The following is a 14,755-nucleotide window of genomic DNA, read 5'->3' as shown; positions in this document are numbered from 1 at the left end:
GAAAAAAAAATTAAAATTTTGTATAAGCTATTTCTTTTTAGTCAGTAATTATGTAAATAAATTTTTTTTAAAAGAACCAGAATAATTCAAATGAAGGCATGGCTAGCATGCATTTCATTCGTTATGGAGATAACTGATATAACTTTAAAGCGATATTTGTTATACGTAAAAATGTACACTCGCTAACAAAAAATTTTTATTTGGAAATTATTACAATATTTTGCATTACAATGGAAAAATAGTGCATTCGCAAGCATTTAAAAGTCATGTAGGTACTATTTTCTGAAGAAAAGGGAATTAACGAGGGAAAAAAGAGATAATATGCGGCAGCTGCAGAAGCAGCAACAACAGGTGAAAAAACTTTGTCAGGTGCGGCCAGAAAATCATGGCGAAGACAGAAAATGTTATTTTACTCGTGTGTTGTCTTCCTGAATGTGATTTCTTTCAGTAAGGTATGTAAAAAATAATGGAAATTGCTCTAAAACAGTATTTAGGAAATCTTTTTAGAGGAGGTATTAAGTTGAGTGGAGACAGGTACATTATTTTTAACTCAATAAGAAAATTATCAATATTGTCAAATTCAACATTTTCTTCATTTAGGCGAGAGAGGCAATAAAATATTTTTATAGAGAAGGCTCTTTAAGTTCAAAAGTGTATCATTAATGCGGATTGAAACTGAATGAAAATGTTTACAAAAAGACTTTTTCTGAAAAATTTATGGCATTTTAGGTGTTCACTTACTTTTCAAATGAAATTTACTTATTACAGCTAACTTTTCTAAAATCACACTAGTTTCAGTTTTACGAAAAATTTTGTCTTTTTTGAGAATTTATCTTACAAAATATTACTGTATTTCTAAGAAACGTTTTTACTAAATTACTAAATTATTTTACTAAATTACAAGGGAACAAAATAAAAATTGAAAAATGACTGATATTTAAAAAGTCAGTAATTTGAGCTAGTCATTTTTTTCGCATCTTTTGTGATGTGCATTATTAATTAAGAATTACTTTTGATATGTTAGTTAGGATGAGTATGCTCTTTAGTGAAATACTTTTTATTTTTTTAAAGTCGTAATTTTATTTTAAAAATTTAATGAATTAAAAGAGAATCTTAGAACGACTATTAATTTTTTTCTTCTTTTTGCAATTTAATTTGCATTTTTATTTATATTAAAAAGCAAACTACTTTTTATTTCATTTAATGATAAAAACTTACTGATTCTTAAACACGGTGAGATTACTTGTCTTAATTTTATATATTTTGCAATCATTATAAGTGAATAAGTAGTATAGTTTATATTTTCTATTTTTGACTAAGCAAATTACCAATTTTTGTAGAATAATTTCCTTTTAAAGTATAATGATCATACATTTAATTATTTTTATAGCGTAAAAAAACATTTAGAATCTATGTCCCATTTTCATTTTAAAATTTCAGACTTAATAATTTTTGTATATTTAGTTCCTCAAAGTGATCATACAAAGAAAAAAATGTCTTAAAAAGGATTATTACTTCCAGTCAAAATTTTTATGATATAAAAGGAATGATTCACAGATTGGCCAGAAAAAAAATGCACCTGAAACAAAATTTCGATGCTATATATGTCACTGTGAAAGACCAAAATTGGTGAGTGTCGACTTTCACCGATGAATGTCAGCTATCACATAATCGGTTCGATAAATGTCTGAAACGAATGTTAAATGTGGTTTGATATTAATTTAAATATTTATTCGATAATTTAATATACGATTAAGATCGATAATCAGTGTTGAGAATACCGGGTAGATGTGGGAATAATAGTCAGTTTCTATGCCCTATTGTAAAATTACAAATCTTAGCCCACTGCTTCCTACAATGATTTTTATTTTAAGTTAAGTGCCATTGACGATATTCCTTACACTGATATTTTTTAAAGTTAAGTGATATTGCCCAGTATTCCCATCACTGCTTTTTCTTAAAAAAAAAATTAAGCACCAGTGCCCGGTATTTCCTACGCTAGTGTTTTTTAAGGTTAAGTGCAACTACCCGGTATGCAGTTGCCTGGTAATCCAAAAATGGATGTTAATCTATCCTAATCGAATATTTCAGTCTATTTTTATACAATTTTATGCTGCTTATGAAGTGGTAGGAAGAAGGCGATGTTACATCTCTGTTTATGATACGATACGTCAAGGTCACAGGTATTTAATCTCACGTGTTATTTTCATAGGAGCTGACAAGTGTACATCTATGAACATTAACCTATACATTCTTTATAATCTCACACAAAAAATAAACTAAGCAGAAAAATTTTAGCTTTCCGAACCAAATTAATTTCAAATTTAAAATCTCCACATCCGAATTGGATAACATCAATTAGTTATATGAATACAACAATAAATGTGGTCACTACTATTATTCTTCACTTTTAAAAAGTGCGTATGTGAAGGGTAACTCAACTAATCTGAAAAAGAAGGACATTAAAAAAAAATCTATATTTTCTTTAGAGGATCAAAATCGAAAATCTACCTCAGGAAGCTGGGAATGCTTACCGTCAAAAGCCCATTGTATAGTTCCAGTAAATAAACTACTACTGCATTTTTCTTTAACTGCTTTAATTTATTTCAAAATAAACATCCTCAATAAAATTCACAGTTTAAATAGTACTTACAATTTAAATTTTAGTTTCAGCATTATAAATTGAATAATTTCAGTTCAAAGCTAATTACCTAAGCTTAATATCTGAACTGAAATGAGGAAAGATAATTATCTTTAAATAAAATGAAACGAAAGTTTTATTTTTTTTATGTAATTTGCTTTTTTATTTTAAACTAATTTAATTTTTTTTCTAAACAATGAAATATTATAATAATTAAAATTCTATGTTTTTGTTTTAAGGATAATTAAATAGTTCTGTAATCTAACAGCATTTATAAATAAATTAAGCTCGATTTTTTAATCTGTAGTCTGACAAGGTAATGTGATAAAAATTCACGTTTTCCAGTTTCCCCGAGCTCTGCGCGCAGAGCCATGTTGAAAAAATCCCTGAATTGTCACCGATTTTTTTCGAAATACTCCCCAAAGTATTGGTGTTACAAAAAATATTTGAAAATATTTTACTTAACTGAATTATCTATAATCTTGGATCAAATAGGAGGATTGTAGTAGCAATATTTCTTCAAGATAAAGCTCCTTGAAGTTCCAAGTTATTATACAAAACGCTAGAAAATTTCTAATTTTTGATAGGTTCGATAACAACTAATAGGGGAATACTATGACAACGTGTTTCATAATGATAAATGTAGAGGAGATAAATAGCTGCATTCCTTGACAGTTGCATAATTTGTTGCGATGGAATTAGTGTAATAGTTAACAAAAGTTACGAAGAATACATCCTAAGTCGGACTCACTTAGCAAAGCAGCCAGTCACTTTAGTTCAAAAAAATCTTAATTATATTCATCATCATGTACAGAGAATGTCATACCTGAAGAACCCCCACTGTGTTCTGGTCGATTACTTGCTGCGAAAAATTGTGAAAAGACATCTTCTTCAGAGAGGCATTCATTTTTTGCATAAATATAACGAGAAAGAGGGTGTTACTGAAAATTGGGAATGAATCTATCTCATTTTCTTCCTGAAATTATGCTTGAAGAAGAAACGGTGTTATAAACTAAAGAAAACATTTTCTTACAAATGAAAGTAATCAGAAGACTGCTCAAGAAGATGCAAGAGGCAGATGCTGGCCTAATGATAGGCACAACTGCCATTTCTGTAGCTTCTGGGTATAACTCTGTACTTGTAGTTGGTGCGGACATTAACCTTCTCACAGCATTGTCACCAACATACGATAACATTTTTTCCAGAAGTACAGGATGAGGTCACATTGCTAAACCAATTACAAATTCAACAATGTAATTTGCATTATGCTTATTCATACTATCAGTGTGTGCGGCAAGGTTGCTTGTCCTTGGTAAAACTAATTAATCAGATTATTTGTGCAGTATAGAAAACTTCAGATTAAACAGCATCATTCCTTATTCTCCAAGCAACAGAGTAAAATATCCTAGTTTCGTTAAATGAAGTTTATCTGACTACTCAAAACCTTGATGAAATGTGGTAGTTCAAATTTATAATAGATCTTGCTTAAACTCTTTTCACTTTAGCAAGATTGCCATCAACAAACGTTGACAAATTACATTTCTTGAGAAGCCACAACCAGTTGCAGACATGTTTGGTCCCCATTAAGAAAGAACCCTTGAATCGGGATCTTCATCAGGCCTCGTCTTCGGAAAAGCTGATAGTGAACGAACTCACTTCTACAATATTTCTCATAAACTTGTAAAAAAGGATAGTTGGAACGGATACAGAAAATAAAGTTTACACTATTCTATATATTGCAATAAACAAGCTTACGGAAATAACAATGCAAATTATTTTGAATAAAAAAGATGTCGAGAGAGGATCTTCATTGTGAATGATTAGAACCAATGTAATGTTATTCGATGAGAATACAATATTAATATAAGTTGTATAATGTATATATGTATGGTTTTAAAAATATTTTTAATCCCAATTCTAAAAATATTCCACCCATTCTATTTTAGAGTATATTTTCAAATATTTATTGCTTCTACATCATATAATATTTACTTTTCAGTTGATATCAAGTAATAATTTACTAAAACTAAAAAACTTTCATGCTTTTTGTAAAAATGCTAAAATTCAAAGAGCTCTATTTCAAGAAGTATTACAGCTACAAACTTTACATTGGTCTCAAATTGTACATATTTCAGTTAAGTAAAAACCGCAATTTACAATTTTTTGTAACACCAATACTTTGAGTGATTTTTGAAGAAAAGAATAAGAAATAATCAAAACGTTTTTTTTTCAAGCTGTGAAATCAGAACCTTCTCAGACAACATGTTAAAAATTTGAAACTACCCTATATTTTGTAACCATTCATAATAATTTGAATGGACTATATAGTTGATTCTTAAATAATAAATTCCTTAATTTCTAGACTAGCAATTAAGATCATAAAAATGGTCTTAAAGAGCTTCTAACAACAGAAATTGAGCGAAAATGGGAGCTTTAATTCAATATGATGAATTCAAAAATAAATATTATATTAATAAGTTACAAGAAACATTCTATCATGGATTATTATATATTCTTAATGGATGACTGACCTCAATAGTTTCCTGAGAAAACCATCCAATGGCAGAGCTTGATCTACCTTCATTGTTCATCGTGGCCGCGTCGTTTGATACAAGAAACATTCGATCATGGAAAGGTAGTCTCATAAATAGTAGACGTGAAAAATGAGTTGAAAAGAAAAGCGAAAAAACAATGTATAGTACTGTTAGCAACGTTCTGCTTAGGAATTTATACATTCGAAATTCTAATATGCTTCAAAGTTCTTTCCCCGACTTACCCTACAATATATTGCCTTTTGTTTGTTTTTTCTTTGTGTATACCTGCAATTCTCATTTGAAATATTAGGTGTGTCAACATAGTGGAAAGGCTAATTCCGAGAACATGTCCATTAATACTCATTACCTTCGATTTATGATATCACGAAAACGTTATTTGTGAATTCGTCTGTTCTTCCAGACAATTTCGCCATGGCATCGAATGCTCTCAATGCTTATTTTAGCTTAGCACATAAGGAGTATTTTCGGTGGAAGTGAATCCATAAGTAAGTGACGTGCAATATTCACCCTCCTTCTTCATAATATATAAGAGGCTATTTTTGAAAAAAGAAAGATTCTTCAGTCATACTTGATGTTGATATCCATTTTTAAGTCAAAGAAAATCTTCGAATTCTACTCATTTGACGTTGATTTTTTTCTACGCTTTAAGTTCAGTTAAGACGACTCGAGATTTTAAGTTCAGTTTTAGTCCTAGTCGAATGTTGACTTCTATTAGATGGTTGATCATACTTTCTAGTATGTTTAAAGTTTATTCAAGATAACTACAAAAACAAAACTCTTACTTCTCTCTTTAAAGGCAGAAGACGAGTGCCAGTTGAATGTCAGTAATGATGGTCCAGTGACTTTAGATGTTCCAGTCACTATATACGCTAGAATGACCTGTTCTGGCCATAGTTATCTTTTCGAGTTTGAGAGCGACACTGGGAATGTAGATGAGGTCACTGGAAACGAGACAGCGACGGCATCATTCATTTTTACAAAGAAACCCGGCATCCATGCTGTACGAGTTTACGCCCACCTGATTCATCCCACGCAGCATCGGGTGGCTTCTGCTGATACTTTATTCAATGTCACAGGTATTAGATTATTACTCAAGGGTGTTCAATCAATTATTTTATTGGTTGAACCATTATTTTATTTGCTATGATAGTTCAACATTTTTAATTAAAATTTAATTTAACTGCTACGCTTTAAAATAGTACCGTTCATATATATATATATATATATATATATATATATATATATATATATATATATATATATATATATATATATATATATATATATATATATATATATATATATATATATATATATATATATATATATATATATATATATATATATATATATATATATATATATATACACTATCTGGTCATTAATGAGCGGACACCTCTCATTTCGGATACATGAGTTGCTAGTATCAAGTTAGTAGGGCGTAGGGCCGCTACGCGCCCGAATCACAGCTTTAACCCTTCTAGGAAGGCTATCCACTAGGTGTTGGTACACGGCGGCAGGTATTGCCCGCCATTCCTCCTGTAACATAGCGAAGAGTTGAGTGATGGTTTTGAGGCGTTGTAGTCTGGCCCTCAACCGGAGCTCCAACTCATCCCAGAGATGCTCAATTGGATTGATGTCGGGACTTTGGGATGGCCAGTCAAGCTCTTGCACCCCCATTTCATCAAACCAGTCCGTGATGGCATGTGCTTTATGAATGGCAAGCGCTATTGTATTGAAACACAAACGGGCCATTACCGAACTGTTGCCACAGGGTGGGAAGAGTCAAATTGTCCAGGATGTCTCTATACCCTTCTGCGTTCAGGGTTCCACACACTAACACCAAGGGTTCAAGGCAAAACCATGAGAAACAGGACCACACCATAATTCCTCCACCGCCGAACTTCACAGTGGTGACAATGCACTCCTGTAGGTACCGTTCTCCGGGCATTCGCCAGGTCCACACCCGTCCATCAGAGTGCCACAACATGTAGTGTTACTCATCACTCCACATAACGCTTTTCCATTGCTCTACTGTCCACTGGCGACGTGCTCTGCAACACTGAAATCGGTGGCGGGCGTTTGATGGAGAGATGTTTGACTTAGGTGCTGCTGCTCGTCCATGGAATCCTTACGCAATCAGCTCCCGACGAATGGTACGTGTGCTGACAACACTGCCAGATGCAGCCTGGATGCTGGTAGCGACAGTGTTCAACTACATTTGTCGGTTTGCCTTCACTACACGTCGAAGAGATCGTCGATCCCTGTCGGACATTATTTTGGACTTGCCGGGTCGTTACTGCGGTTTTATCACTCCCCCTCGTTCCCATTTAAACACGACGTCACCAACTGCTGACCGATGTATCTGAAACTTGTCGGAGATGGCACGTATGGAATGACCAAATCTGTGGGAGCCTATGATCATGTCCTTTTCCGCCTCATTCAGCTCTCGCCGTCCACTCATTTTCACTGTTAACGCTCGTATGGCCGTCGCCTGCTAGCGAATGGTCTTTCCCCCACCACAGGTTGCGTATTTATTCCGCCAGGACGAGTCCACCTGCCTTTCAAGGGGTGTCCGGTCATTAATGGCTAGATAGTGTATATACATATATATATATATATATATATATATATATATATATATATATATATATATATATATATATATATATATATATATATATATATATATATATATATATATATATATATATATATATATATATATATATATATATATATATATATATATATATATATAAATAATAAATAAATAAATACAAGAAAACACTAAGAAAGTTAAGAAAAACAATAAGTATCATTTATTGCGCTTAAGCTGCAAGTAAACAGCACTCATTAGATAAGTTCAAAATGAAGAATAAAACAAAGAAAAATTATAAACATATGAAAAAAAAGGGGGTGGGAAATAATAAGTAAAAAAAAAAACAACAAACAAGATTTTATTTTAAAAAAAAAACAAAAAAAAAAAGTGAAATGTTAATTAAAAAACCGGAAAAAAAAGATATAATCTTTTCTTCAGCCCACACGATTATATCCGCAAAACAGAGTGCTTTCTGATATTGTATCAATAAAGCCAAAGCAAAATATATTAATACAATAGTGTGAGGAGCACTCAAAAAATTTTTTTTTATAAAATAACTACGTAAAAATAGATCATAAAAAGTAAATATAACATGTAAAAGCAGATAATAAAATAAAATAAAAAGAAAAAATAAAATAAAAATAAAAAACATTAAAAAGGGGGGACTATAAAGCGAGTAGCAAAATCATAACAACTTACATGGACAGTTATTTTTCAAGAATGATTTAAAAATGTTTTCGCAGAAAGATTGCCAGATTACAAAATATGAAAACAAAAGATGAAAACAAAAGCGCAAATTGAGTGTAACAAAAGGGTTCTAAAGTGTCGTTCTTACTGCACTGCTGAAGTGATTTGTTATTCTGAGTTTTGATTTGTTAGTTACCAAGGATGGGCCCGAAATGGATGTGCACAAGGTAATATTATACTGGATAATTTTAAAAATTGATCATAAATAGTTTTAGAAGATAGATGTTTATTTAAGAAAAAATATAAAATAGAAAAGAGAAACATAAATTGCCTGCTTTGTAAATAATTTTAGCCGCGGATTTGCACGATATGGATTAGTACATAGAAAAATTATTTAAATTATCAAAGAAAAAATTTTAATAGATAATTTTTAACACGGATTTGCCCGAAATGGATTTGCACATGGAAAAATTAACAAAGAAAAAATTTTAGCAGATAATTTTAGCCACGGATTTGCCCGAAATGGATTTGCACATGGAATTGTATAAATTAATAAAGAAATTTTTAGCAAACAATTTATCCACGGATTTGCCCTAAATGGATTTGCACATGGAAAAACTGTATAGATTAACAAGGGAAATTATTTAGCAAAGGAATTTTTAGTAAATAATTCTAACCACGGATTTGCCCGAAATGGATTTGCACATGGAAAGATTAACAAAGAAAAAATTTTAGTACATAATTATAGCCACGGATTTGCCCGAAATGGATTTGCACATGGAAAGATTAACAAAGAAAAAATTTTAGTACATAATTATAGCCACGGATTTGCCCGAAATGGATTTGCACATGGAAAAATTACATAAATTAACAAAGAAATTATTTAGTAAATAATTTTGGCAATGAATTTTGGCCTGAAATGGATTTGCACATGGGAAAATCATAAAAATTAAAAAAAAAAATGTTTAGAAAATATATCCACCAAAATATACGATTAATTCAATGATTTTGTTACATTAGTTGGGTATCCATTGTTTTTTATCAGATTTTGAAAGAGTTTATCGATTTGTATTTTGGATAAATAAATATTACTACATATTCTTTTAATTCTGTTCATTTCATTAAAAGTGGTATTTAAATAGATGCTCCTAGAAACATTAGAATTCCAAGTAACTAGTTTATTAATATTAAAATTAAAATCATTTCTTTTATCGTATAAATCAACAAAGCAGATATTTTCAACTTTCATAATACCCAAATCCAAAAAATTGAAATTAATATTATCATCATGATTACGAAGTAAGATTAATTCCTCAGGGTATATGAGCCGCTCAGAAGCCAATGCGACCATCCATTTTTTGATATTTTCTGATTTTTGGAAATTTTGATGAAATAAATAATAATCTTCTTAGTTATTAAAGGATTTACTCGTTGGTTACTTTTTTCTAGGTTAGACAGCAATTTTTTTAATAGCTTCTGAATATATTATATACTAATTTCAGAAGCCATTGTGAATAAGTCCACCTTTTATCAATATTTTTTTACATAAACTTTGAAATAAAAATTAAATTCTTCTTCTTCTTTCGATATTTGTTGGTAACACTGAAAAACAAGAAATTCATAGTAACCAGGGTTGCCAAACGTAGTATTTTTAATACTACGGTAGTATTTTTTCACCAAAAAAAGGGGTATGGTATTTTTCGTAGTATTTTTTTAAAATGTGGTATTTTTTATTTTTTTTAAATTTTTTTTCATTTCCTAAAACAAAGAGAAGTGCCACTTTAGCTTTGAAGTAAAAAACAATTTTTGAAATAATCCAACAGTTTATTGTCTATTAGTCTTTGTATCTAGCGATGATTGAGAAAAATCGAAGTTCGTTTATACTAGAAGACATAAATTTCCTATCTTTTTCAACTGCCAAAAGGTATAAGTCCTAAAATTTTTAAGATGCTGTCATTATTTCAATAAATACTTACGTTTTTATTTACACATCCTGTACATATCTTGTTTTTTCGCAGAGTTTACACCTCGAAAAAAGAGTTTATACACTTTTCTAATTAAATTAATAAACCAGGAAGTTCAAAAACTAATGTATCAAAAAACATTAATTTTCTCAATTGTTGTGTTTTGGACTTAACCGCATTGGCTTCTGAGCGACTCATATATCACTCAATAAAACAGTAAAATCTTGGAAATTAAAGATAATTAAGTCATCAATATATCTAAAAACAAATTTAATACTCAGAGTAAAATTTTTTTCATAATAATTCAAAAATAAGTTAGCTAAGAGAGATGAATAATTAGATCCCTGTGGTATTCCATTAATTTGAAGAAAGATATCCCTTCCATTGTAAAGATAATTACTAAAAAGACAAAAATTAATCAAAATTTCCCAATAATCAAAATCGCAACAAAGGATATTTTTAAAATCATGGTAATAATTCAAAAGGACATCTTTTAGTTTAGAAAGGGGAATGCTATTGAAAAGATCCTGGAAATCAAAAGTCGCAATAGAATTAATTTTATTATGTTTAATGAAATCTAAAATCGGTTGATTATTAGTGATTATCCAAGAGAAACCTTCTTTAGTAATATAGTTAATAATCTTATTTAAGTAGTTAGAGAAAATGGTGCCAGGTTTAGTTAAATAACTAAACCTGGCACCTTATTTAACTAAACCTGGCACCATTTTCTCTAACTACTTAAATAAGATTATTAACTATATTACTAAAGAAGGTTTCTCTTGGATAATCACTAATAATCAACCGATTTTAGATTTCATTAAACATAATAAAATTAATTCTATTGCGACTTTTGACTTCCAGGATCTTTTCAATAGCATTCCCCTTTCTAAACTAAAAGATGTCCTTTTGAATTATTACCATGATTTTAAAAATATCCTTTGTTGCGATTTTGATTATTGGGAAATTCTGATTAATTTTTGTCTTTTTAGTAATTATCTTTACAATGGAAGGGATATCTTTCTTCAAATTAATGGAATACCACAGGGATCTAATTATTCATCTCTCTTAGCTAACTTATTTTTGCATTATTATGAAAAAAATTTTACTCTGAGTATTAAATTTGTTTTTAGATATATTGATGACTTAATTATCTTTAATTTCCAAGATTTTACTGTTTTATTGAGTGATATATACCCTGAGGAATTAATCTTACTTCGTAATCATGATGATAATATTAATTTCAATTTTTTGGATTTGGGTATTATGAAAGTTGAAAATATCTGCTTTGTTGATTTATACGATAAAAGAAATGATTTTAATTTTAACATTAATAAACTAGTTACTTGGAATTCTAATGTTTCTAGGAGCATCTATTTAAATACCACTTTTAATGAAATGAACAGAATTAAAAGAATATGTAGTAATATTTATTTATCCAAAATACAGATCGATAAACTCTTTCAAAATCTGATAAAAAACAATGGATACCCAACTAATGTAACAAAATCATTGAATTAATCGTATATTTTGGTGGATATATTTTCTAAACATTTTTTTTGTTAATTTTTATGATTTTCCCATGTGCAAATCCATTTCAGGCCAAAATTCATTGCCAAAATTATTTACTAAATAATTTCTTTGTTAATTTATGTAATTTTTCCATGTGCAAATCCATTTCGGGCAAATCCGTGGCTATAATTATGTACTAAAATTTTTTCTTTGTTAATCTTTCCATGTGCAAATCCATTTCGGGCAAATCCGTGGTTAGAATTATTTACTAAAAATTCCTTTGCTAAATAATTTCCCTTGTTAATCTATACAGTTTTTCCATGTGCAAATCCATTTCGGGCAAATCCGTGGATAAATTGTTTGCTAAAAATTTCTTTATTAATTTATACAATTCCATGTGCAAATCCATTTCGGGCAAATCCGTGGTTAAAATTATCTGCTAAAATTTTTTCTTTGTTAATTTTTCCATGTGCAAATCCATTTCGGGCAAATCCGTGTTAAAAATTATCTATTAAAATTTTTTCTTTGATAATTTAAATAATTTTTCTATGTACTAATCCATATCGTGCAAATCCGCGGCTAAAATTATTTACAAAGCAGGCAATTTATGTTTCTCTTTTCTATTTTATATTTTTTCTTAAATAAACATCTATCTTCTAAAACTATTTATGATCAATTTTTAAAATTATCCAGTATAATATTACCTTGTGCACATCCATTTCGGGCCCATCCTTGGTAACTAACAAATCAAAACTCAGAATAACAAATCACTTCAGCAGTGCAGTAAGAACGACACTTTAGAACCCTTTTGTTACACTCAATTTGCGCTTTTGTTTTCATCTTTTGTTTTCATATTTTGTAATCTGGCAATCTTTCTGCGAAAACATTTTTAAATCATTCTTGAAAAATAACTGTCCATGTAAGTTGTTATGATTTTGCTACTCGCTTTATAGTCCCCCCTTTTTAATGTTTTTTATTTTTATTTTATTTTTTCTTTTTATTTTATTTTATTATCTGCTTTTACATGTTATATTTACTTTTTATGATCTATTTTTACGTAGTTATTTTATAAAAAAAATTTTTTTGAGTGCTCCTCACACTATTGTATTAATATATTTTGCTTTGGCTTTATTGATACAATATCAGAAAGCACTCTGTTTTGCGGATATAATCGTGTGGGCTGAAGAAAAGATTATATCTTTTTTTCCGGCTTTTTTTTCCGGTTTTTTAATTAACATTTCACTTTCTTTTTTTTTTTTGTTTTTTTTTAAATAAAATATTGTTTATTGTTTTTTTTTTACTTATTATTTCCCACCCCCTTTTTTTTCATATGTCTATAATTTTTCTTTGTTTTATTCTTCATTTTGAACTTATATATATATATATATATATATATATATATATATATATATATATATATATATATATATATATATATATATATATACACGAGGGAATGAAAAGACATTGAAATTTGCATGTTTTGTTTCTGGATACACCTAATTGACGACAGCTTGAGGTGTTTTAATAAACCCTTATAATTCGTCTGTTTACTACCACGTTCATAATGTTCATTTAAATGTTCGTGTACGTCTTCATACTCATGCTCAATCATCATCTTGATAAAATCAGAGATGAATCGATGTCAATTTTATTGACAGAAAAATGTTCATTCAGTTTTGCGAATTGAGGGAAGAACCTTCAAATGCTAAAAATTGACGACGCGTGAACAAAGTGTATAAGCACGTAGTCAAGTGATCATTTGAAAAGAAGACTGCTAAATTGCTCAGCACCTGAGGAAATCAGTGTGTCCAACTATTGAAAGATGATCACAAATGGGTAAATATATGAAGAGGAAATGAACTGATCGTCCAAAATAATAAATTTTCCTGCTGCAGACCATTTTGTTTTGAAAACATCTAAAGTTACAGAAAAGGAAGTTGAGAGAGAACTGCGAAATCCGATTCGGTATTCCATAGGACGGCAGCTTGAAAACCTAGGGTATTCGGAAATAAAGAAATCACTTCAAACATTTTTTAAAAGAAAAAAGGTATTTTGGGGAAAATATAAAGACTGAACCAAAATACAGCGAACGAGGGATCTCTGGGTGGACAAATCTAAGTTTCAGCTCCCTTCGCCTAATTTTCGTTATCCCAGCGAACACTTACATCTCGACAAAGTGTGCAATAAGGTCTCCTTGCGGTACACGAGTGTGCGCAAGTTTCTCATTTAGTACATTTGCTCTCCCATCAGGAACGTGAAATTCTGAGCGTGATCTTGTTTTTCAACAAGATAATAATCCGAAACAAAGTTGCACGTAATGCAGTAAATATCTAAGAAAATAAGAAGCTGAACTATATTTAAACATATTTTTTTTTCAGAACCAATAAAATTTTTTTTAAAAGATACTAAAGTTTGATGAATTAAACTAGAAGTGAAAAAGGAAAACGTTTTTGAATCAGCTCATGAAAATGACTTGACTTAGGTAAAAAAAAAAAAAAAAAGTAAATGCAAAAGGAAGGAAAGAAAAGAAAAGGAAGAAAAAGACCTGGTTTCTCCAAAACGCTTTATTAAGGATTTCACTGTGAAGTTAAAATACTCAGCCTCAGACTGTTGGAGAAAAACGAAATCATAAGTATGGTCACTCAATCATATTCCAAAAGTAAGGACACTATTATTACGCCTCCCGTGCGAAACACGTAAAGTCCAAGAGATTTCCAATTATATAGAAGCCATTCGGTCATAAATGCTTATCGGCACACCAAGTCCACCGGTGGTACAAATAATTTTTTGAAAG

At 30.0% G+C, this 14,755-nt stretch overlaps 1 protein-coding gene across 1 annotated transcript in view; it reads left to right on the top strand.

The window, feature by feature from the left end:
* The first annotated feature begins 330 nt into the window (after positions 1 to 330).
* LOC107453408 (uncharacterized) overlaps positions 331 to 14,755 on the top strand; it is a 52,436-nt gene continuing 38,011 nt past the window's right edge. The window contains exons 1-2 of the mRNA XM_087156750.1: positions 331 to 452; positions 5,993 to 6,272. Of these exons, the coding sequence (XP_087012876.1) occupies positions 402 to 452; positions 5,993 to 6,272 (331 nt within the window). The 5' untranslated portion in view covers positions 331 to 401. The remainder of the gene's footprint in view (positions 453 to 5,992; positions 6,273 to 14,755) is intronic.

Source organism: Parasteatoda tepidariorum, chromosome 2, assembly GCF_982258835.1.
Source record: "Parasteatoda tepidariorum strain Cologne lab strain chromosome 2, Ptep-v5.0, whole genome shotgun sequence".
Taxonomy (NCBI): Eukaryota; Metazoa; Arthropoda; class Arachnida; order Araneae; family Theridiidae; genus Parasteatoda; species Parasteatoda tepidariorum.
This window is presented reverse-complemented; position numbering and strand designations above follow the sequence as displayed.